Source organism: Salvia hispanica, chromosome 1, assembly GCF_029641045.1.
Source record: "Salvia hispanica isolate PSC_SH4W2 chromosome 1, Shi_PSC_v1, whole genome shotgun sequence".
Classification (NCBI taxonomy): Eukaryota; Viridiplantae; Streptophyta; class Magnoliopsida; order Lamiales; family Lamiaceae; genus Salvia; species Salvia hispanica.
In genome coordinates this window covers 45060102-45086584 of record NC_142692.1, presented here as the reverse complement: position 1 = coordinate 45086584, position 26483 = coordinate 45060102, and the positions used below count along the sequence as shown (strand labels likewise).

General features: G+C 36.4%; 2 protein-coding genes and 1 long non-coding RNA gene across 4 annotated transcripts; 1 reads left to right on the top strand and 2 right to left on the bottom strand.

The window, feature by feature from the left end:
• Positions 1 to 900: 900 nt before the first annotated feature.
• Positions 901 to 2424, bottom strand: LOC125219259 (cyclin-dependent kinase inhibitor 7-like). 2 transcript variants are annotated; one of them, XM_048121184.2, is made up of 4 exons: positions 2035 to 2424; positions 1818 to 1882; positions 1504 to 1698; positions 901 to 1325 (listed from the first exon to the last, which is right to left on the bottom strand). In XM_048121184.2, the coding sequence occupies exons 1-4, from the start codon at positions 2260 to 2262 to the stop codon at positions 1256 to 1258; spliced, it is 558 nt and encodes a 185-aa protein (XP_047977141.1). In that variant the 5' UTR covers positions 2263 to 2424; the 3' UTR covers positions 901 to 1255. The 2 variants fall into 2 exon arrangements, with proteins under 2 accessions (XP_047977141.1, XP_047977142.1); XM_048121185.2 differs by having other exon boundaries at positions 1504 to 1695.
• Positions 2425 to 15824: 13400 nt separating this feature from the next.
• On the bottom strand, positions 15825 to 24402 carry PREP1 (presequence protease 1). The gene is made up of 19 exons (XM_048119927.2): positions 24026 to 24402; positions 23767 to 23950; positions 22206 to 22380; positions 21982 to 22114; positions 21778 to 21848; positions 21491 to 21574; positions 20825 to 20915; positions 20197 to 20717; positions 19953 to 20117; positions 19666 to 19884; positions 19453 to 19580; positions 18824 to 19013; positions 18427 to 18510; positions 18250 to 18347; positions 17675 to 17939; positions 17404 to 17566; positions 17141 to 17321; positions 16574 to 16645; positions 15825 to 15976 (listed from the first exon to the last, which is right to left on the bottom strand). The coding sequence occupies exons 1-19, from the start codon at positions 24294 to 24296 to the stop codon at positions 15835 to 15837; spliced, it is 3237 nt and encodes a 1078-aa protein (XP_047975884.1). The 5' UTR covers positions 24297 to 24402; the 3' UTR covers positions 15825 to 15834.
• Positions 24403 to 25054: 652 nt separating this feature from the next.
• LOC148933914 (uncharacterized) lies at positions 25055 to 26202 on the top strand. Its single transcript, XR_016135600.1, has 2 exons — positions 25055 to 25392; positions 25500 to 26202. It is a non-coding gene; the product is annotated as an uncharacterized LOC148933914 (long non-coding RNA).
• The last annotated feature ends 281 nt before the right edge of the window (positions 26203 to 26483 follow it).

Sequence of the window (26483 nt, the reverse complement as noted above, 5' to 3'; positions counted from 1 at the left end):
GTCGTCTTGCTGTTTCACATTATATTATATAACAACATCATAGGAAAATTAATTTGAATACAAAATTTCAGCTTTATTACATAGTAGTATTACTATAATTTCGATCTCACACACACAGGTGGTGGAGCACATATTTTAAACATGTGCAACTATTTCTTAATTGACACAGAGAGAGCCCCACAACTCTGTTTTTTGAGGATTTCATATGTATCTGTCCCTTCAACAATCATCACTACCACTGTTATCTGACTCATTTTCTCTGCTAATCAGTCGCATAAGAAAAACATATGCTCTAGTATTATATTCTCATTTAAATTTATTTTTTTTCAAATAGTTCCCATTTTGCATTCCCTTACCATTACAAAATTTGGAAAAGTAACATAACAATAATTCTTTATGAATCATTTTAACAAACTCATTATCACCTACACAATGTCTTATCCAAACTAGTTGTTATAGTTATAGAGGTAGAGCAATAGATGTATTTTATTAGTGTAAATTTATCAGCCGTTTGGGGACCAGATCTATCTCGAAAAATACAAATTCTTTTTCAGCCAGCTTCTTTTTTTTTTCCTTTCATCATTTTCCCACTCTCCATATGCTAAAGGACAAACCTTTCAATCAAACTTCAAAAGCAATTCAGATGGCCCACTTTACACACACTGAACCCACTCACACGTTTCATATATACACATACATGTAGCATTAGAGCTCCACTCTCAAGACACACACATGTGGGTGGGTGGGTGCATTTTCTTGGCCATGTACAAAGCCATGCAGCCAATTTCCCTTTTTTTACTTTTACATCTAACTAATTATTTAGAATTGCAATTCTGCCAAATGATGGGTACAAGAAAGTTCACACACAAAGTGACAGCAATCAAGAATGCATCCAAAATATACACAAAACAGAAACTCCCTTTTCAAATGAAATGCAAGATAACAAAACCAAATTAATTAATACCGTCCTACCCACCACATCAGTATCATCAAACTCTGACAAAAGAAATCATCCCAAATTTCGCCACTTGGGAAAAATAGAAAAATGGAAAGGCTATTATCGTACTCGATTTTTCATTAAGAGAACTCTAGCTTCTTTACATGATTTTGGGAAATTGCTATACATATCCAGCCAGAATGATTTCGGTGTTAGAAAATGTCGAATCCCCTCTCAAATTAATTCAATCTAACCCCACAAAAATAGAGAAGAGGAAATCATAAGATGCCTTGTTTCTTGTTTTGGTTGTGGTTTCATTTAAGGCAGTAAACGAACCCACTGATACTTGCCCTCCAATGGCACGTCCTTTACAATATCATAGTTGTACCTGAAAATAATACAAACCCAATTCAATCAAAATCATTTCCCCTTTCCTTTTCCGTTGCGGGAATAATCAATTGGCCCACGCTAAAATGAGCATTTTCAGCGCTTATCGTAAACACACTACTGCGAACAAATTCGTAATCATTGTATGCATATGCGAGATTTTAAAAAGTTTTACGCACTTTTCAGAGAATCGTTTCTGCTCGTACTTTTCCGCCGCTGCGAAAAATGCCTCCAGCTCCGCCGCCGATGGCATGCTGTCCGCCGCGGAATTTGGTGTTTTACGGCGGAGATTCGTTGATTTTTTCCTTGACGTAGGCGGCGGCGAAACATGCTCCGAGTCTCCGCAAAGCTCGCTGGTTGGAGTCGCCTCTCTACTGAAATCGAACAATTGTGAAAATTGAGAGAGTAATTGATTTCATCACGACGTTTCGGAAAACTGAAAACAGAAAAAGAACAAAAGCATAATGACTGCAATTATTTCCATTAAATTCACCTGAAAACGCGACCGGTGGAGGCGGAAATTTCCGTTACGAAACCCTCGGAGTGCGAATCAGCATTCTAGAGAGAGAGAAGAGAGAAAGGGAAGGAACAAATTCAGAGAAATTCTTCGAGAAAGGACGTAATTTCAGCTGCGAAAACGTACACACAACGCACACAATTCCACAAAGTAGCACTGAATCCGATTCTGCATTCAAATTTCAAATTCTCACCTCCAGATCTGGCGAAGTCGGACTCATCTTCACGACGTCGTTTGAGTCCTCACGCTTAGAGCAGCTGGAAGTCCTCGACGCCGCCGGCGACGGCGAATCCTCCGCCAATTCCGCCTCGCCGCAGCTCTCATTCTCAAGCTCAGAGTAAACCTTCCTCTTTTTGTTGAAATTCAACCGCATATCTTCCTCCATCGCTCTACACTTTATTCTCACGCTGAATTCCCCCATCTCTCTCCACCTCTACGCATACATTCTGCTATAATCCGAGAAGAATGTGTGATTGTGTGTGTAAATTATTTTATGTGTGTGGGTGTGTGTGTGTGTGTGTATATATATATATGTGTGTGTGATCAATCAACACACACAGCTGCAAAGGCATAAAAAAGCTCAATTTCTTTTGAGCGCACCACATCCGGTGCTATAAAAATCAGAGGCGAGGAGAGAGAAGAAACAGGAAAAGGTGCGATTTGATCGGACGGCTGAGATGAAAGGAAGCGGTTACCGTAGCATGTGGTCCTGACTCTGTTAACGGTGACAGGCACATGGCGATGCCGTTAAGAGAGAGATTGGGATCGTATAAGAATGATTATGGATTAAAGAGACCAGTAGCGGAGCGACACGTGGAAGGGGAGGACAACCGGTTATAACCTGTTTCCTCACCGGGAATCTTGGTTATGACTGGGATTTTGTTGCCGCATAACTGAAAATTCACTGCCACAATAGTTTCCATGCCGGTTGTTATTCCCAAATTGCCTAAACACGCTTACTTGTGATCTTCTAAAAACCCGGGCCCATATTCCAATTTGCAAAATTATCGATTCATGATTCAGCCGGTCAGATCGCGACTGAAACCCGTATTCGAATATGTGATTTATCGATTCATGATTCAGCCGGTCAAGTCAATTTTTTACCGTTGGTGGGGTCGAAATCTTAATTAAGTTATATTATAAACTCAATTAATGACGGAAGAGATACGAAGATAAACTCAAATTTAATAATACTAGTAGTGATTGGTTATAGGAGGTTTGACTAAGTTCGAAGAAATTATAAGATATAGTTTGTCAAAGTGTATGGATGATTAACTTTATAAGTTAGAAATTTGCAAGTTACTCAAATAAAATTCATATTTTGAGAAGAATAAAGGAAGGAATCGAAATGTTGAAAATAGTAAGCATAGTACATTTATTTTTGTACATTGATTATTTTTTATGAGATTATTGAAAGAGAATTTGAGGTTAAGGAATTCTTTAGGCGATTATTTGCTATTGGATCTAATTGTGTCAATCACTTTGTAAAGAGCTTATAATTTTCTAAACAACTTATAACTTGTGTCTTGTTATATGAAGCTTCTAACTAATCTAAATCGAACACCATCCTAGTCAAAACAATGTATATACAGAGATATTAATCTTAAAAATAATAAATATTATGTGAATTCCGGTATTAACTGCGAACTTTAAAAAATGAATAATTTATAATTTTAAGATTGAGAGCATTCCCAATGGAGGTGGCGAATTCTCGGCGATAAATCGCCGGTTATCGCCGAATTATCGCCGGCCATTGTGGCGAAGTCGGCGATAATTCGGCGATAATGTTGCCGTTGCTTCGCCGAGTGGCGTTCTAACGCCGGATTATCGCCGAGCGATCGCCGGCCACTGTGGCGACGCTCGGCGATAATCGGCGATAATTAAAATTTTTTTTTTTTTTTTTTGAACCCAACGGCTATTTTACATTCCACCCCTATAAATATTTCCTCCACTTCCTCCATTCATCACCCACAATCTTCATTCTCTCCATTTTCAATCTCTTCTCCCAATCTTCAATTTTCATCAAAATTATGAGCTTTTGGAAGAAAAGTTCCCGATCGGGTAAGGATAAGGGTAAGGGGAAAGAGTCGAGTTCACAAATTCCCAACACGGATGAAGCAAACGAGCAGTGGATGCAGTCGTTGTTGGCGATGGGTTCTCCTCCCGGCCAACTTCCATACGGGGGTCCGTCTCCTTTGCAGACTCCTCCGGCGCGGAGACTTTCTCCGTACTTCAACTCTGCCGGCAGAATGCCCTTTCCAGCCGACGATGTGTATCGGCCCCAGTTCGACACCCCCGGATCAACCCCAGGCGACCAAGAATCTCAGGCCGCGACACTGAGCGCGGAGGACTTCGAGGTGGAAGAAACGCCCACCGAGCCGCCTTCTAGGAGCGGGAGGGGGAAGGCGCCGGCGTCGTCGGCTGCGACTGATACGGGTTCCGATGAGAGGCCGAAGCGGGTAAGGACTACTTACACTCTGCAAGAGTCCGAGCTGATAGCCGACTGCTGGGCGGACACGTCACAGGACGCGGAGCGCAGCAACTACCAGACTGAGATCATATTCTGGGAGCGGATTGCCGCGAAGTACAGGAGCCACAAGACTGCCTCAATGAAGGACCATGGCAGCGAGGCGATCCGTCGGCATTGGGAGCGCCTCATGAGGGACTGCGGGCACTTCAACGGTATTTATTCTAACTTGATGACTCACATGACGAGTGGCCAGAACGAGCACATGGTCCGAGATGAGGCCATCCGGATGTATAGTAGCCAGTACTTGTCGACGAAGGGCTTCAAGTATTGGAACATCTACGATAAGCTGAAGGATCTCCCCAAATTCCGGACGGGAATGCACGACGCGCTGCACGGGAAATCGGTGCGCTCGCGACTTAGCGTTTCGGAGAGCGAGGGGAGCGCGGCCCACATCGACTTGAGTGGGGATGGTCCGCACGAGCGCCCGGAGGGAGTGAAGAAGGCGAAGGGGAGGCGGAAGGGGAAGGGCGCAACGTCGGAAGTCGCGTCGGAATCCGTCATCGACTTAGAAAAAGCCACTTATTCGAGCAATGTCGCCAATCTGACCCAGATGTACACGCTGTACTTCACCGGCGGCGGGACCCCTGAAGAAAAGGCGGCCCTCTGGAAATGCATCCAACACCTGCAGAGTACGCTGGGGCTCGATCCCGACGCCCCTCCGGCCCCTCCGTCTTAGATTTTTTTTTTTTAAATCTTTGTTTATTTGCGTTTTTTATTTGTAGTTTTTTTTTTCTCGTTGTATTATATTTTCCAATGATTAATACAACGATGAATTGTTCATTATTAGTCTATTTATTAAATACATTTGTAGGGAAAATTAAATAATATAAAAAATAATGATGTAAAAATGAAATGTTGAGTTAGGGAGAAATAAGGGAGAAATAAGGGAGAAACCAATGTAGCACTTGGCTAAAAACTGGGGATAAATTTTGGTGCTGATGTGGCGCTGATGTGGCAGGAGTTAGGGAGAAATAAGGGAGTTTTTAGGGAACTCCATTGGGAGTGCTCTGATATCTCATATAAATATAGCGAAGGTAGTAAGCATATTTTGGTGGTACGACAGATTATCAATATTAAGTGCAGTTTTTTAGTTGAAAAGGTAAAATAAAATAGACATCATAACTAACTGTCGGAGAATTACATAAAAATATCAAATCCGACATGACAATACAAGTCGATGGACTTGATCTAAATCAAAATTAGTGGACGTTAAGTACATCATTTTTATCAGAGTGATAATAAACAATCAAATTTTAATTTTATACAAGTAAAATAAGACTATATTAATAATTTGATGTATTAATTATATATTGAAATAATAAATATAGTAAGTGGACAAGTTAAAAATACTTATTTGTCTTTAACCACATTTTTTATTTTTATATTTGAATTTCCTTCCTATTTTTTTTAAAATTTGAATAAGAATATGCACTAATTACATTTATGGTTCCAAAAAAACAAAAAAAAAATTATACACAAATCATAAATATATGACCACAATATTATGCACTTTCTATGTACTATATATGCATCCATATACTTTAATTAAATGCATAAATAAGCCTATATTTTTTCTAAATAAACTAGTTTTTGGTTGTATAAAATTTGGTCACATAGATTTGTTGTTTTTGTATAGTTAAGTAGATCAAGTTATATACTCCTTCCGTTCCATAGTAATGGAGGTGTTTCTTTTCGACACGGAGATTAAGAAAAATTATGTTAGGTGAGTTATGTAAAGGGAGAATAGAGTAAAAAATGAAAAAGGTAAAGAGATGAAGAGAGAAAAAAGTAAGAGTGAGTAAAGTAAGTGAGAAGAAATGTGTTGACTTTTACTAAAAAGGGAAATGACTCTATTATTATGGAAAATACCAAAATGACAAAATGACTCTATTACTATGGAACGGAGGGAGTATTATTTTGTCACAATATATTTGTATAAATGTGTTAAGGGGTGCACTATGGTGCCACCATAGATAGGATAACACCATACCACCAATATAGTCTGTTAGATCTCATTTATGGACGCCTAGGATTAAGTTTCGTAAAAAACATGGGTTTGCTGTCTACTGTAATAGATATTGCAGTCTACTGTATTAGATATTGCAGTCGTGGTAAACTGCAATATTTTTGTGGTAAGACTGCAATATTCAATGAACAGCATTGCAATCTGGTAACGTAAAATTAGAAATTTCCTATTTTATCCCTCTGTATTTTTACACGCGGCAGCATGATAAGCACACGATTTTTCAATCTAATGACCTAAAATAATAATATGGTGTCACAATAAAGAGGGTTGTCATCTTAATAATATATATAATACTGTATGAATTAAATCGGTATCCGTACGTATATCCATATTTATACTACTAAGAATCATAGACTTGTAAACATAAAAGTCTTTTTTTTTGGAAAATGAAAAATCACTTAGTTGGTTAGTGCGTCCATGTATTTTTTATTTCTTTAAAAATAAGTTTGCATTGACAATTGAAACAGATAACAAGTATTGAACCTATTCACAATAGTCTCTACAAGTGATTTTCCCACACACACACACACATATATATAAGAGCATCCATAATGGGGCGGACGATGAATTTCGGAGATTACCCAAGTCCGAATAGTCCGATGTTCGAAAGTGCACGATGGTCGGGTACAGAACCCGATGAATACCGGCCATTCGACACCAACGCACAGTACGATCCCGAGTTCAGCACGGACTCGTACGGGCTGTCAGACATGGAGCCTTCTCCCAACCGCACACCCGCCGCAGCCGCACCTCGCGGCCGATCCGCCGCCGATCCCTCCGTCGTCGCCGCCGCATCGGGCTCCGCCACCAAGAAGAAGCGGACCAAGGCACGAGCCCAGAAGTTGCCGCAAACGGCGGTGTGTGAAGAGTTCGCCCCGGGAAGGACGAACTACGCCCCGGAAGAATCCATCGTCTTGACGAGATGTTGGATTGATGTTTCAGAGAATCCGGTGTTCGCCAACAACCACAAGGTTACTGCGTATTGGGAGCACATCGCCGAAAAATACAACGAGGCCAAGCCGCCAACCGCCTACAAGCGCCAAAGGGAGCCGCTCTGCAAGCATTGGGATCAAATACAGAAGCAGGTCAATCTGTTCGCGGGGGAGTACGACAAGTGCGAGAGGGAGCAGGACATCGGCGAGAGTCTCATGGATGCGCGCGACAAAGCAATCCAACCGTACATGTCATTGTACGGCGAGTTCAAGCACTACCAGTCCTGGACGCTCTTGAAGGAGAAACAGAAGTTCGTTGGTGGTGTGATTCCCCAATCGACGGCGGCGAAGAAGAGGGCGTCGAAGCGCACCTTCACTGATTATACAAGCAGCGAAAGCGGCGCATCTCCAATGGACATAAACAATCCCGTGTTCGAGGATGAGAGTTCCGGCACACCAATGTCCCGGCGTCCCCCTGGCATCAAGGCTGCCAAGGACAAGGGCAAGGCGACCTCCTCCGCCGCGGCGCCGCCTGACCAGGCCCCAAGCCTGACCCCGAGCGCAACCCCGAGCGCAACTTCGGCTGCGTCACATGCCTACACAGATTTGGTGGCTTCCTCCGACTACATGACGTTGTTGGACGCGCACAACGCCCTGATGCAGGCGACCAACCCGGCTCAAATCGAAGGCATCCAGGGGATGATCGATGGCCTCAGCCGCAGGTTGGGACTACTCTAGACTAGCCGGGATTTTTTTATATGTAGTGCACATTTTTTTTTATTTCTTGTTTTGTAACTTTTTTTTTTAATTAAGTAAATGTAGGATTTGTCTTAATTTTGTTGTTTTTATTTATTTATTTTGCTTGATATATTTGCATAAATTATATAAATACAAAATAGAAGTAAAATGCTTAGGGCGGGGCTTAGGGCGGGCTATAGTCCACCCCATTGCAAGTGGAAGGGACGGAGGATAAAATGCTGACGTGGCGATGCATAGGACGGGGCTTAGTCCGCCCCATTGTGGATGCCCTAATATACATATAGAGAGGGATAAAATAAGCTGCGTCGGGCTTGTCAACCTAAAGTTTTTTTTTGAAACATGAAATGTTAAAGAAAAGAAATATATAATGGTAAATGTGAAAGAGCTTAGGTTTGTATTTAATGTCCTAATTTTGTAAACATAACACGGTAAACTAGTCTAAATTTTATGAGTTCGGGTACTACGAATCACTTATTTTTTATCAATCAATTCTATATACTATAACTCAAAATAAAACACTTTCTACCATTAACTAGATTGTTATATGTATAGTTATTCACTGTAATTAGTAATAATTGTAAAATCTTTAACTATCTGTTAGAAAAGTAGTAATAATTGTATAGTCTTTAACTATCTGTTAGAAAAGTTAAACGGTAAATAAAATAATTAATAAATGCAGTTTAATAATATATTACTCTCTTTCCGTGTCTCATTAAAGTGAGTTATTTATTTTTAGCATAAAAATTGAAAAATAAATATTTATTGCAGTAAGTGGTAGTAAGAATAAGTTAAGAAAGAGAAAAAAAAATAAGAGGAAAAAGAATAAAATAAATAACTAAAGAAGTAAAATAAATAATAAAAAAATAGTAAAGTAGGGGCGAAATAAAGTAAAATTATTGTTTATTAACATTATCATCAAATTAAATAAATATAGAGAGTTATTCACTAAAATAACCTTTAAGGAAAAAAGGAAGAAAAAAGTTTGAAAACAATGAAAAAAGTCTCTGAAATAAAGTTTTATTCAGAAACTTTCAGTGATATTTATTTTTATGATATGCCAAAAAGGTTCAAACATCATTGTGTAGGAACATATATGTATAGTTATCTTAGACAAATAATAGGAGTAGTAAAACTTTTCTCCTTTTCAAATTTCGAATTTGAAATATAGAAAATATGCTTCCTTGGATGGAAAATGACCATTCTGAAGATTTGTCAAGAAACTTTAGATTTTTATGTTCAATGTCATTACGCGAACCATCTAAGACATTCAAAAAAACAAACATTTTCCAATAAGTTGACTCAAATGAGACCTCAAAAAAGAAACATCTATTTGGTCATCGTAAAATATGAAATGACAATTAAGTGAATCAATACCAAAGTTCGTACGGATCCTAGGAATCAATGAAAAGGCAGAATCATTTGATATCGCTGGAGTATTGTCAGTGAAAAATGAAGTTCACTTCACTAAAGAGAATAAAATTTCTTAAACAGAAGTTTTTATGTGATCGAGAGATTACTATTATATTTGATTTCTTGAGAAATATCTTGGTATCTCTTGTTGGACGGCTATATAATTAAGATGAAAAATTCATATAAAGGAATCAATTTGGCATGTTGAAATTGTAAATCAACTATTAATTTGTTAAGTTAATCTAGTGTATACAACGCTCTAAGAGGTAGGTCAAGTTCAACTAGAAATACAAATACGAAATTTTTCGGTCTCGTATTTTTTTCACTTGTTACTAGTATAATTTATCATATAGTAAATCAGTCTATTGTACACAACAAGGTTGTGTGACTGTAGAATTTATCATATAGTCGATCTCCTTCCATTGATTATGTTTTCATGTTCATTATAAAATAATAAATTTTTTTGAAACACGATGAATCTTCCCGCTCAAAAAAAAAGTAGTACTACTACAAATAAATAAAGATAACGCATGTAGCATAATTATAACGTATATTTACTAGGTGAGACATGTATGTGTCAAATTAAATTTGTCCAGATGCATAAGGTTGCAGTTAATACAGAGTAGCTGGATTGCTTTAATTATAAGATAGTAACGCCTTAAAATTAAATTTTTGGTTAATTAATATTGAAATCATATGATCCTCTTCTTCTCGAGACAATTTTTGCATCTTTCGAAAGTTTTCCGTATTCCTTTCCGATTTCGTCTCCAAATTAATTGTTTGTAATATTGATTATGATTAATTTATTTATAAGATTTTTTATTCATTCTGTTTGGCGATCTAACATTCCCAATTCAGCAAATTACGTTCCATCTCTTCCTTTGATTAATCAAAATCCTTTTTTGGGTGGTGGTTGGGGAGAATAGATTATTATTAATTTTATTTATAGTATATTATTATTATTAACTGGGCTTCCAATATTATTTACTCGGATGAGTAAATTAAAGTCAAATTCAAATTATGTGGCGTGTTACAATTGGGCTTAATTAATAGTTTGAGCCATCTCACAACAAAATGAAACTTTTTCGCTTACAAAGAAATGATAATTTTCTACTATTAAAAATAATTTTATAGAGGGTAACGTTGGTGTTTTGATGGGTATATGGACGTATAGAGTTAAATATGTGAAGTTATAAACTAGCTAGAGACTAGAGTGCTAGTATAAATAAATATATTTTTTATTTTTTCAATTGGAATTTGGAACAAAATTAAATAATTAAATTCTATAATGTTTTATGTACTATACAAATCCAAAATATACATATATAGGACTGCATTATTAATTTTCAAACAAAACCCATGCATTTAATTAATCACTGTTCCTTTGCCCAACACCATACATTAATCACTAATTTTCGAACAAAATCACTGCTCCTTTCCTTTTCTGTGTTACTTCTATAATTCTATTTTTTCTTACTAAAATACTACCAACAACAAAGAATTATAGTTATTATTATGATATTTATTTAGTTTGGTGAGCTACAAACTATAAACTGATTGAGTATTTAATCAACATTCCTTATCCATTTATACGCCACATCTCTTTCTCGGATCAATCAATGATATACATATGTTGTTTCATTAATTTAGATTGTAGATGTCGGAAAAACTTATTAATTAATAACTATATATGATGTAGATATATATTAGTCTAAATAGTGCATATGATATTATTGTTGAGCTCCTTATCTAAATAAAGTACGTTCGTTTTTCATGATTAATTATACAAAATTTTAACTAGAATACTTCCACAAATATTAATTCATAAAGTTATAATAAGTTGTGTTACAGCCTTAGAGGGGGAAAATATATTTATATTAAATATGGAAAACAACCACAACGACTTTTATTCTTTATTTCTAAATTTTCCTAAGTTAAGTCGGGGAAGAATAATATACTATTTCTTGGTGTGACAATAACATCTCGAACTGAAACAAGAGAAAACGGCAACTATTTAATATCGTCAATAATTAATATATAAACAACTACACTAGTCCTAGAATTAAATTCCAACCTCAAAATCTTAAGAACAAAATAGACTTCACTTTAAATAACATGTAACCGATCACAACGTTTTATATTCTATCCAAAATATATTTAAAGACTCATCATAGATATGTTTAATTTGCACATGACAAGCTCAATTTATCATGACGGTGAAAAATTTTTCCAATATGAAAGAGATAGGGAAAATAAAATAATTAAGCCCATAAAAATAAATGGCAGTGGGTGTGAATGAAATAAAATTTCACCATCCCTTGTAAGACATAATTGGAGAAAACACTTAGTACATGTAATAAATTAGGGCATCTACCATGACTACTGGGAGCAGTGATAGTAGATGAATTTCAAATTAATGCAATATTCAAGAAACACAGATTTTATAGGTAATCAAGATTTACTATTATGCATATTACAGATGAAAATTATTGGACAAAAAAATGGTCATTTAATTTAGGACCACAAAGGGTAAGAATTAATGACTTTTGCACCAAATGTATTTGCTTTCACTAAGAATTAAATAATGTGAAACAAAGATATCGTTGAAATGTCGCCATTATCATAGTTTCATAGATATGTATTAATTAATGTTAGAAGGATAGTATTAATGTAGGAGTAATCTTGTAACGAAAAAATGTACTAGGCCATGTATACCTCATCATCATTCATGCAATTATTTACGTCCAAATAAATGAAATGCCAACAAATTAATTTATAGCTGATGCCATAAACGAGAGTGTCACCTCAGTCAGATTTATTTGGAAATTATTGATTTTGAAATTCATTTCTTGATTTATTGAGTTTGGGTGACCCTGTGTCCCCGAATTTATATTAATGCATGTTACATGTTTTCAATTAATTCATTTTGTTTGTGAGTCGGGTAATCGAGCATTAACGAAATTAGAGTTGTTGGAATTAATTACCAAATTGGAACTAATTGATAATTGAAAATGAGTGAAATGGTGAAGATTGCTACGTTCGAACTGAGCTGCAACTATAAAAATAGCATTTACCAACTTAAAAATGCAAAAAAAAAAAAAAAAAAAAAAACAAATAATGCGTACATGAAATGGATGGAAGAGATTCAATACTGTATACTAAGTGTTACACAATATCTATCTCTCTCTATATATATACCAAGTGTTACATGAAATAAAGCTTGGCTTATACAAAAGAAAATCATCAAGTCATCTTTTAAAATACACTCTTCTATGAATTCACCAGCTTAATTTAAGTATGAACCATTATGAATTTTGTAATTTTACATAAAAATAAAAATAAAAACTCAAATTGCTGCGACACTTGCAAGAGCATTGAACCTTGAGAGCAGTTGTTTTTCTGGCCGCCGTATGGCTTTTTCTTCGTTTGCAATAGAGACGCGACGTGATGTGCATTGCAACTCTATTGTGAATGCCCTAATAATGCAAACATGGACTCTAATTATAGGAAACACAACTGCAAAACTATTTTTATAAGTTATGCTTCAATTAATTTACTGATATCCACGTTAGATACTTCCACAAATAGACAGACATGCCAAATCAACTAGAGAAAAGCATTTATTTAGAAGACATAGAGTCCTATATAGTAGATTGTCTGGCTAATGTCTCAACTAGTTTTATTTATATGTAATCATGTAGAATGCACAACTTCTAGTATTAATCACATCGCACAAATTAATTTATTTTTCATGATTCAGTCTCAACACAAAAATAACCAAGTTTCGAGATTTTTTCAAGAATCGTGTGGTAGATTAGGACAAGGAACACACAATTTGGCAGTTCAGTTCTATTTTTTTGAAGTAAAAAAGTTTTAGATTTAGAATTGAATCCACTCTCTCTTTTTATAAATAAATCAATGGAATGACATATAAAAATAAAGTACTAGTACAAGCTATATTCGGCATACCGATGCATTTGAATTCACTCTTGTTTCACAAGAAAGGGTTTGTTATTGGCCGGATTTTAGACTTAAAATTTGGATAAAATGCTAACGTGACAATTTAAAAAATATATTATGGCTTGATTTAAGGATTTCGGATACGAGCACAATGAGTTTATGTTGCTGATGGCCTTCAAATCTATATGGATACCACCCAATTTCCAATCAGAAACAATGAAAAATGACGTAAAGTAGATCTTCAAATAACATTTTTGCCAGGAAAATACAAAATTAGTTACTCTACTAAATTTACTGCAGAATTTTAACAGCGTTTGGAAGAAAGAAACGTTAGCTGACAAAGAAGTTAGAAGAGAGAAAAAGGCCAACCAGCGAAAACCAAAAGTATAGAAGGCTTTGTCACGTTTGTTAATTTCATCTTTTTTTTAAGGTTACGTCAAAATAGTCAAAGATTTACTAAATATAAAATTAAAATTCTGAGTAATATAATAATGATTTATGCTCCAAGATTTACCAATTCATCATAAACAATGCTCTTTGTCAAATTTGTATTAGTGTATACTACAAAATGACTTCGTTTCACCCACGAATTGTTGACTTCACTTTAAATCAAATATTAAGATATTATTGAACTACCTGTTTCCCTACACTTTAAATAAAACTCCTGTTCTAGAAAGTATTGATTTAAATAGCAAGATTGCGCAATATCCTACTCCCAATAAAAGTCTTCCAACATTAAAAAAAACGAAGGTAAACTACAACATACGTTGTATAATTTTTTTTAAAAATAAAAAAAAATAAAAATACTTATGGAACATTCTAACTTGTTACAGATCATCAATTCCCAATTATAATTTATTTAATCAATTGATTAAAATATAATTAAAACAGATGCACCGTGCATCCCAATACAACGAAACATGCCTCTTTAATTAAATACCTAACACGTGGCTGTGACTAAAACTGGCATAAAAAAGAGGTGAGAAGCCCACATCTCAGCAAACGTAAAAATGGGGAAGTTTGAGAGTAGCTGTAAACATTGGATTCCCTTAGAAAAGGCAAAAAACGAATGGCCCACAAGAAAAGGTAAACATAAAAATTGGCCACCAGTAGAAACCTCCAATTTCCCCTTCCCCCCTAAATTCAAGGGCTGTTATCCCTATCCGTATATGACACGCAAAATATATTTGAATGGATGTGACTTGTGACAGTCATCAGCAAATCAGTTTTTGTAACAACATAACAACAAACCCATGCACGGTGACCTTCGTTGAGCACGAGCACGCATGCTAAAATGTCGAAGAACACCCGAAAAACAGGCTGCCTCGTGCTTAGCTCGAATACTACATCATTCACCTTCGGTTAATCCCAGGGTGCCGCGTCGTATTATTTATAAAATATTATTGTTAATCCAAAAATCAGATTAAAAAAATTAACTACCCAACAGCTTTTCATAAATCAATTTAACTGAAATATACTATAACTAAAAAAATAAACAAAATAAGATAACTTGAAAGGATCCATAAACAATACTCGTATAAATGAAGTATTTAGTACTCAAGGATTTTGGATAATAATCATAAGCACTGTGAATTTGATGAAGACGGCCAATTTCGCCAATGGTGTGTCGCATCATTTATAAATCGGACGGCACTCACGCTCATCTGCAGCTTTTCCCTATTCAATTTTTACCTCCTATTTTCGATATTCGATATTAAGTTTTATGAGTGAGCTATATACCTGCCTTGTATATGCCTCGCAAACCAGACTTCTAAATCATTCTGATTCTTTATGTTACATTGTTACTGCATTTTGTGTTTCGCTTTATAAATGTACGCCACACACGACGCATTGATAACGTGAACACACAAAATAAGGTTAAAAGTGAAATAGAAACTGAATTCATGTATGAGTAGATTACCTGGTAGGCTGGTAAAGAGATGCAAACCACAAGCGCAAGACTCTGAATTTTGGCCCTTCGGAAATGGGCATCAAAACCTAACATTCTTTGAAGTTATAAAAATGTGAACAAAGACAAAATAAAACTGAGGCCATATTTATCTTATGATTGCATTCCTTAATTTGAAAATTGAGGGAATGTAATGTAAATGTAATAGATCAATGCTAGGTGGGCACAAATGGCTCTGGGAAATACTGTTCAAACAGATTCAACATCTTTTGCTATCTGTATTTGTAATGGAACTCCAGCTTCAATTTGACAGCGCTCAAAGCCTGGATGATATGAATCTGTTTATTTTTCCTGAAATGCCAGGTAGTATAACTCCTTTTCATTTGTTTGGCTGACCAATATCGTGGGGGAAGCGAGTGCAAGAAAAGGGTGCATCACGTGAATTTCTTGACACTCACTTTAAGATCTTAGAGAGCTTTCTTCACTTGGAAGAAGTCGGGGCATGTCTTGTGAGCAGCATCAACATCGTCAGAGGACGCAACAGCAACCGAGACACCTTTGTCCTTAACTGCCTCGATAACATCAGCGAACTCTTTGAAGTCATTCAACCTACAGAGATGGGAAAAAATGGTTAACAAAACATGCCTGACGCATTTACCTCGTTTTCTCTACTACTGAGTACTGAGGAATACAGTGACATAGATGATTACAAATTTACAAATAGGAGCTTCAAGCCAAGTATCAGCTCATAACGTGATTGAGACGGTGAGAGGGAGTGTTCATGGTAAAAGACAATTGACTTGCGAAACAGGTAGCTAGAAAAGTTAGGCTCTTACTCACCCAGTCATATAAAGTTATGGCTACATCAAGGTTACTGCTTTTAAATGGATAGATATGTATCCAAACCTTTCAAATCGTAGTTTTCTAGGGAAATATCAAAAACAAAACAGTCCCATGATCACAAAAGGTTGTTTGCAGTGACTATTAAAAATGGGCAAGTTGACTAGTGAAAGGTAGAAGCTTCTTGTTAGCAGTTTTGGGATTTGACACCCTTCATGATTTCAAGGTTCATATACTTTGGACATCACAGCCAGTTTTACAGAGATTAAAAGGTTCACGAGGGTCATTTCCAATGGAAATGTGGACAAAGAAATTCAGAGATATTGTACATATTAACATGATATATAGCCAGAGAAATAGAAGTACCTCGTTGACAAAATTTCTTCCCTTCTAATCTGCCTCTCTTCCTCGGTGACTCCTAACAAGTACCTCATCAAACTGAACATAAAATAAAAAAAGTATCAATTACATTCCCTCTAATAATATGTAGCATTTGACATTTCACATAAATATGGATAGGTAATCGAAAGAAAACACACACATGCACGACCCCAGCGGCCAGCCCCCACCAGAAAGATTAAAAAATTTCAACAGCGTTGCAAGATGTGCAATTGCAACAAAGCAGGGTTGAAGAAATGCTGAACACTAGTGGTCAAACTAAGTTTTCAAGAAAACGCCATTGATTTCAAAATTATAAAAAGAAAAGAAAAAGAAAACTCAGTGGATGCCTCAAGTGACAGATAGAATATTGTGTAAATGCAAAAGTTCCAAGTTACCTTGGTTTCCATATCCTAGAATAAATGTGCACCCAAACAACTTACCTTTTCGAGGTTATAATTTCTCCCAATGTTTATGGGAAGTGATGATTGTGCTTGCGTAATATTCTCACACAAAATGATGCTTAACCAAAATCAAGTCCAATAATTTTCTTACCTACTATATCCCTTGGCATCAGGTAGCTGATAGGAATCAACATCCCCAATAGTCCCAATAATTGCCTTTGTGAGAGCATCATCATCCATTTCAAGTTCTCTCAGAAAGTTGCTTGTTCCATCATAGATATCAAGTGTCTTCAATAAATTAGGATCTCTATACGATAAGAATGAGAAGACACCTGAACAAAGACTCCGATGGTTAGGAAAATAGGAAGTAAGCAAGGCATAAGTACTATAACAGTTTGGCTGTATCAGTTGCACCTGAGTGAGTGTCAAAATCACAAAACCCTCCATAAGCTCCACCACTGACTCGCACACGGTCCCACAGCCATGTATTGCTTATGTATTTTGAGATGACATATGCACTACCTTTAAGTTGATAGCCAGTCTCAAAAAGGTTTGCTGCTTTTCCTACATAGTTTACCTGTGTATAGATATTAGTACATGGTTAAGTTAATTTGCCCAGCAGATTACTAGTGTTTTGAGCAAATAGAGACAAACAAGCAAAACCAAAAATTTATTTTCTACCAACCTGAGTCGGTATCACAATAGCTTCATTTGTGGGAGGGAGTCTAGCATTCCAAGCTGTTGATCCAGCAGGAGAGCTGCTAGGAAGCATATCAACAAATTTACCAACATACTTCTGTGTGTTCTTAAGATTTTGTCCATCAGCTGTAAGATTTACTAGGCAGTCATTTTTTGTAAACAGCGTTCTTCGTATCTCCTCAAGAGAAGAAGCTATTCCAGCCCAGTCGTCATCAACTTTACTTTCAAGAGATCGTAAAAATTCCAGGTAACTGCAATCAAAATATGCAATCAATAATTGGGGCCAAAGAAACTAGGGGAAATGGCAGTATTGGAGCATGAAGGCTTTTATTTTACAGCTTCAAACCAAAATAGAACATCTGGCAGAAGCGCCATGCCAACAGAAATAACCCAATAAAAAGTAGAAAATAGCAAGACAAACTTCTCTATCATATTTTGAAAGCATATTCCTGAAATAGTGAGTGCAAATTCTCTATCATATTTTGAAAGTAAAAACATTTTCAAGTTCCTGAAACTGCAACACGTAGGTTAGAGTTAAGACTCCTAATTACTATGACCAACCTGACACCACCCATTTGCTCAGAGATCCAACCAGCGACATTGAGCTTTCCATCCATTCTTGCAGCTGCAATGCCATGTCCACTGCCTCTTAATCGGTTCTGAAAAATGTAATCAACAGTCAGCAATGTATAAAGGTTAAAAAAATAATACTCTTATTTCACTAGATTTTACAAATACCTCCATTCTTGCTTTGCTTTGGGAAACAAACTGCTTAAAACGCTTTTGGTCTGTTAACTCAACATCTTGCATAACACGGTTGACCTATGATTAACAAATTCACAACTTCATTAATCATCTCCAGCAGTTCAAGAAAAACGACAGTGCAGAAACCCAATACTAACTTTACAATTTGAATAAAAAGTTTCCTCCTAATAATGTGAAATAGGATCTAAACATATTGGGAGTCGAACTCAGACAAGTAACAAGCAGCCTATTTTTTCTTTCTGATTCTCATTCAAACAATAAACAACCTTGCTAACAACTTGATTAGTGACGTTCATGAGGATAATCAATTCACATGCTTCATCAGTTATGAATAACTCATCATATATGAAGAACGATTATGAGTATTTACCAAATCAAACAAATCTTCAGCACGATCAGACATGGCTTTGCCTCGGACAATTATATGGCTGCATGGGTCCTCTTTCCCTCGGACTGATGACGTGAAAGGATATACTGATATCCCACCAGTTTTTCTTCCAATTAACTGGTTCAGCTGTACGAAGTCCAAGTCTTTGGTACCCATTTCCAGCAAAGATTGACTGTTGACATAACAAATTAATTTGATGCAAACAGAGTTGCCACAAGACTATTAATCAATTGAAATCATCAATTTTACAACTGGGACATTTAAATATCATGAAACTGTAAACGTTGAATACACAGCTATATTTTGTAACAGGAGGTTGGAAGACCAATGTAGTGCAGCAGTAGTGGATACAGAAATAGTTGCTATGTTTAAAGGCCGGAGGGAATAACATTTACGAGGTATTAATCCGACATTAGAATTTGTAGAATTCAAATCTAGTGTTAGAGACTCAGATATGCATTCTTTTATTTGATCTGATGATGGAATATGATTTTTCCTCAGTCATATCTTGAATATACTAAAAAAACAAGACAACTTGCAGTTTATGACATTCAGCTCTCATGACTAGAACCATTAAATTCCAAAAGAAAGATTACTGGTTGCTGTCTCACCAGAATAATGGTACCAATGGAAGAAGCTCTTGCTTCAATGCTCTCATATTGAATACAAGTTCAGCATATAGAACATCATTTGTGAAAAGGTCATGCTGCAACACCTTTACCCCATTGATATCACCCACCTATATAAGAATTGATCTTAAAGTAAGATTTAAGAAGAATTGGACAGTTAGTTTTATAGAATTACTATTTACAGCATCTCATCACCTCGATAGGAATTTGTATAGGCTTTTTAGGAATATCTTTTAAAGAGAGGCTCGGTACACATTTCAGAGCTTCTGGTGGATCAGGAGTCTCCTGTTTCAACTTAAGTTCATGAGTAGCACGAGCTAGTTCAGCAAGATCCTCTTCGGTCATTCTACCTTTCACTTTTTCCAGATTTTCTTTTTCAGCTGCTTCATCACGAGAAGCCATCTCTGGATCAGGCTGCCAATGACCGTGAGTTAGTATTTCAAAAGTGTCAATTTACCAACATCAAAAGTAGCAACATCTACCTGCATTTCAATAGTTACACGATGTGGGTTATTCAAAATGAATTTTTCTATTAAGGGAGCAAATATTGCTTTTGAGCCTTCCTCAGCTATTCTAACTTTCAATGCCTGTAAAGGTTCTTGATACTTTAATGGCACAAACGGATCCATGTCATAAATCCACTTCCCCTGTCAGATAAAAAAACTTATAAGACTATTTCCAACTTGAAGGATGAAGAATAATAATAGAAAACAAATTCCTACTTACCATGGAGCGAAGCATGAGCGCTAGGCCACGAGGAAATGATCCAGTATTGTTTTCTCTTAGAGAGAACTCAATTGTATTCATTGATGCTTCTACAGCTTCAGAAGGGAAGCCTTCATCTGCCAGCTTTCTTAGTGTATTCAAGATTAATTCTTCTACTTTATGAATATCATCTTCTGATACACCTTTCAGCCCAAGACTAAACTGAGGCTGAAGAAGCTCATCTTCAATACCCCCACCAACAATTGCATCCCCTAGACCACTCTCTAGCAGGATTTTTCTCAAAGGAGAAGCAGGAGTTCCAGTCATTAAATGGTCCAAAAATCCCAGGGCTAGCTCTGTTTCTAAGTCTAGAGGCTTTTCTGAGAGGAGCCAATTAAGGCACACCATGTGCTTCTTTTTCATGTCATCCCCATCAGTAGCAGGATATTTCTCAACAATTCTAACCGGTTCTGCAAACAGTTTCTGATAGTTCACTTTTGATTCCTCAGGAGCTGAGTTCGCTTCAAACATGTCTAGATATTCTGCAAAAGTATGGGGGGGAAAGATGAGGCGTAATAAGTTTTATGTAAGGTTTCCATAAACGATTGAATAGTAAAACACCAATAATCACACAGTGATAATTACATACCGCTTAAAATGCGTAGCCTTTCATTTGCATCATCATCTCCATAAAACCATATCCTGGCATTGCTAGGATGATAGTATTTACGGTGGAACTCCTGTACATAGTCAAAAAATAAAGAAACCCTTTGGATTAGAGCAAAATATTAGGCAATCATATTTGTTCTGTAGCCAGAAAAATTCTAGATATAATGAAAGTTGATGGTGTATTATAATAATATGCATAATACTAAATGACTGAGTACCAGTAGAATTTCCATAAGAGTAGTGCACAGTTAATATCAATAAACAAGCATTGGGTAAGGACTAAGGCCCACGTACACTACATCAATTTCAACCTAAAGTCATAAACAGAATATGATGTAAAAAGATTTCTTGAGATTTCAAATATTCCAAATGTGAAAGGATAATGGCAAAGACTCCAGAATTTAACAGAAGAAAATAAAGATCTGATGCATACATACGTTTCATAAAAAATCCTACAACAGAATGACAGGAGAGCAAAGACTGGTTACTTTCAACATATAACTTCCAGTCATTTATTATTCCATATTTGAAATACAATGTAGCCAGGAAATCATATCTCATACAAAAGGCTTGCAGTTGTACTAAAATACAAGTATATACATAAGCATCAAAACTATCATTATATGCCAATTGATGGGAAACCGACCTTGAATTCCTCAAAGGTTAAATTAGGAATAGCTTGCGGATCACCGCCACTATCAACACCATATGTATTATCAGGAAAAAGGGCCTGTAGAAAAACAATCACAGTTAAAAAAGCCCATCAATATAATATATAGTCAAGAACAGAATATATAAGTACATCTAATATCAGTATCAAACAAATCAGTTACTGTGAGTATATGACACATAAGCTGAATTAACAATATGGTCCACAAACTTTCACTAAAATAAATTCACAGACTATTGAATCCATGATCTCGGGAAGCTTACCTGTTGGGAAGCTCGGCCTAGTATGCTATCCGGCTGAGAATAGACACCTTTCATCTCATTGAAAACAACACCTGGAATATACCATTATCAAATAAAAAAATCAGGATGCCATGGATCTGCAAGCTATGTATGAGTGATCATTCAAGGAACATTGTACTCAAACAGTAACAGTGGATAGTTAAATTATTAGAAGTAAACACCGACCTTTATAAGTGATATCCTCTGAAGGGTCATTCAGTTCATAATGCCAACCTTCTTGTTGAAATGTTTTAACATCTTCAACACATTTGGGGAAAAAGACTGCATCTAGGTACACATCTACTAAGTTATAGAAATCCTGCACGCAAATTGGAACCATATGTTCGTTATATAGGCCTTTGAGTTTGAGGAACTTATTATGTGTCTTTAGTTGGATAAAGGAGCCAGACCTTTGTATTTGTGGAAGCAACGGGGTAGCAAGTCCTATCAGGATATGTGAAAGCATTCAGAAATGTATGCAAGCTCCCTTTTAACAACTCAACAAAAGGCTCTTTCAACGGATACTTTCTCGAACCACATAGCACACTGTGCTCTAGAATGTGAGGAATTCCGGTCGAATCTTTTCTGTATCAACAAATTGACAAATAGATACCTAATTCAGTAATCCTTATTAATTCCAAAGATAAATGGAAAATTAGTTTGGTGAGAAGAAGTAATTTAAAAGACTGCTTGCTAAAGCATTCCTCAATAGTTTCCCTTTATTATGGGGTGGAAGGAAGATGGAATGTTATTAGAAGAAGTAAAACTAACAAGGGGAATAGTCAGTCCCAAACTAATGAGAGCGTCATATTAATTATGCAGCTCCAGTATCTAGCTAACTCTGGACAAAAAGATAATAATAATAGACCCTCAAACTTTTGATGATTCAAAAAGCACCAAGCCACCATACCACACATCCTCCAACATTTCTTCATTAACCTCAAAAATTGTTCTATTTCTTTATAGTAAACCCAACAACATCTGGTCCTCCTTATTGTTAATGAAGTCCTCAAGATGTGATAGAACAGATAATCATTGGATGTAACTAACTGCAGCATAATTCTGCATTTGTTGTCTTCATCATGAAAGTCTATCATTTGTCCTCCTTATTGTTAATGAAGTCCTCAAGATGTGATAGAACAGATAATCATTGGATGTAACTAACTGCAGCATAATTCTGCATTTGTTGTCTTCATCATGAAAGTCTATCATTGAGTTTTACACGTATCTTTTCTGTTCATTCTACTTCTTAGAAGACTCTTCTCTACATTATTTCTCTCTTACTTTACCATTTCTCCACTTTAACTATTTATTATCATTTTTATAAAAACGAGTGCAGAAAAGTCAACGGGACTCCTAATGTGGGACGGAGGGAGTATTACTTATTAATAAAAGAAACCAGTTCTTGTAACATTATTGATTCTCGTTAATAAGGAAGTCCAGGGGAAGTAATGAAAAAAGATCAAACATCCACAAGTGAAGACTCAATTGCATATTGTGACTTACAAGTTTGTTGAGGCAGGATTTCCACTCTTTTGCATGATATGTAATGACAATAATCCTATCACTGGATGACAAAATTAAACAAGTTCATCACTATTATACTACTATCCTAACCTCTAATGAGCCACAACCATTCAGTAGCAACCATAAAAGATCAGTGTACAATATCAGATTCCAGTACTCTTCTATGTTCTATCGACATACAGATGTATTTATCCGAACTTAAAACAAATATTATAGGCAAAAGTTATACTGCTTGTTTTTCTTCCAATTCCAGTTCGGTACATGTAACTAAGTAAGAGCTCTCACACACAATCCAAAGTACTTTTGTAGAGGACTGAAACATAAAATAATAGGAAACTTCCTATAACGCATGATATATGGAGTATAAATTAACAACGTTAAACTGAACAATCACTCGGCAGGGATGAGATATCAAAGTCATAACGGCATGAATTGAAGGCTTACGGAGGAGTGCGGAAAACAATGCCGAATACTTTGTTCTCGTCGTCATTGGAAACAGACATGATCTCAGCGCCAGTCTTCTTGTGCTTATACAGCACAGCTTTAGATTTACACTCGTCAATAAATTCCTCCGTTACTTTCTCAAAGCCGAGCTTCTCCGCCACTTCATCGTCCGCTCCCAAAGTATCTGCAAAAATTGAACAAAAAAATCAGCTAGAACATCAAAGTTCCTTTAGGTTTCACGGATTAATCGCTGAGTTACCAGACGAAGGCTGGGCGGACGAGGTAGCAACGGCGCGGACGGAGAGCGGGCAGAACTGTCCTTTCAGGTGAATAGAAGGACGGCAGGCCGGTGAGATGAGACCGATGTGCCGCCCGAGGAGGGAGGAGCGGCGGGAGGCGGGGAGCAGACGGTGTCGTCTGGGGAGGCGCGCGAGGCGGTGAGCGGAGCGGGAGAAGAATCTGGTGGAGGCGAGCACGGTGGAGGCGGGGGATGAGGAGGAGAATGAGCGGAGGAGCACCGCTCGCTCCATTGAAGGTATGATAAAAGGGGGAAAACGGCGGAGAATTGAGAGAGCTCAAATACAAGATGAGAAGAAGAAATGAAATGATATATCTACTGTTTAGTTAGTAAATTATAGAGCAAAATGATAAATATCACAAATTTGACTTGCTTTCTTGGGCAATAAGAATTAAGAAATGTGAATTCTACTACTTTTGTTTTTATAATAGTAATGAATTTTATGGAAAATGATAAATATCAGAAATCTGTGGTGCTTTCTTGGGGAACTAATCTATTATTTCACTTTCTTAAATTATGCAGAGTGGAATACAAACATATTGGGGTTAATTTAACTACAGAAAAGATAAATTTTATTCTAGAAAGATGTGATAAAATACAAACATATTGGGGTTAATTTAACTACAGAAAAGATAAATTTTATTCTAGAAAGATGTGAATTTAATCACGACAAATCAGAAAAACATACTCCTAAACCCTATATAAACATGTTATATGAGACGAGGGAATACCAGTTAATCATCAGATTAATTTTTAGCTAGTTTAATAAATTAATTTATTATACTATCTAAAAAGAATCTTAAATTTCAATATTACATACATAATGTTTTAAAATTTTATTTACTTAATTTTTACATAGCTACACTACAAGGGGTATTATTGTTATTTTAGAATTGCCAGCAATTTTTCTGGCCAATATTGGACGATTTGGTTGATTCTCGGCCTTATTTTAAATTTGAATTTTGTTCAAACGCTAAACTCCCAAACAATTACTACCCACGCATATGGTATATGTATGTATTCCGTTTCTAACATATTATTTCAGCTAGCAATGTACAATCCATTTAAGAATTTTACTAAAATTTTTAAATTTAATAAAATTTATAAAATATAAATTAAAATACATATATACACCAAACATAAATACGAATATACGATAATATGGATTACAGTGGTGCTCACATAATCTATCTATCCTCTATCCTAATCTAAATGGAAAAACATTTTTACCCTTTTTGGAAGGAAAATTTAAAGCTATTTTTGTTTATCCTTTTAGTTATTTTAAGAAATAGCAACCATTGGATAAAATAAAGGCAGCTCCTATTGAGGTAAATTGAGTCCAATCAAATGCAAATTTCTTGAAGAAAATTTAAAACACTTTTATTAAATAGATGGGCTAGAATCTGCATTTTATGGACTGATTTTGTGATTGCAGTATAGCAGGTATCCGGCGACAGTTGGCGGGTGAGGCGACGAGAGAGATGCCGGAGATGAAGAGGAAGCGGCGACGCTGCTGTTGTGCAGGTACTGCGGCGGTGGCGGTGCAGGAGGGCCGACGGCGGCGGAAGCGGAATAAAGAGAATGAGGGCATGTGGAAAGACGGCGCTGGGCAGCGGCGAGGCAGGCGGCGCGACGGGGCACTAAGGCGGTCGAAGGCGGCGCGTACTGGAAGCAGCAGCGGCGGCTGTTGAGACGGCTGTTGAGATAAAGTGAGGGATCAAGAGAAAGATGTCGGAGATGAGGAGGAAGCGGCGAGATGGTCATGGCTGAAGGAGCAGTAGCCGCCGTGAGAAAGAAAGGGGGGGCACAGTGAGAGAGAGGGAAAGGGTGCTGCATTTCGCCGCGCTGGTGTGAGTTGACGTCGACCTGGTGGTGCCGGCTGGAGGTATAGTCGACGGAAGGAGAGGAGATGAAGATGGTGCGCCGCCTGCTTTCCTTTTCTCTAGGGTTAGGGATCATTTTTAGAGGAATAGAATGAAATTGGGCTCAAATTTGGGCCACTTATGCAATTAATGAGTTGGCCTGATTTCTCAATTTAATTGAAGATTAATCTTAAATTACACAGAAATAGCAAGAAACGACTGGGTGTGAAGAAGATGATGATGAAGACTGATAAAACCATAATAATATACTTTTACTATCATTGTTCCAGTAACTTTTTAAACGTGCACCACACTATTGATTAGTTTCAAAATTATGTTAAAATGAAACTAACTTACATTTTGTTCAATTTAATTCTTTATTTTATTTCGTATTTAGCATTGCATCTTTAATTCTTTTTAGGAACTGTTTTTTTGTTAATATTCAATTTTCTTCTTTCTTTCCTCTTCAGATTCAATTAAATTATGCAAAAACTCGCAAAATAAAAAATTAAATTCCCTATTGAATAGGAAACACTCTACTTAGATTGGGACCTTAC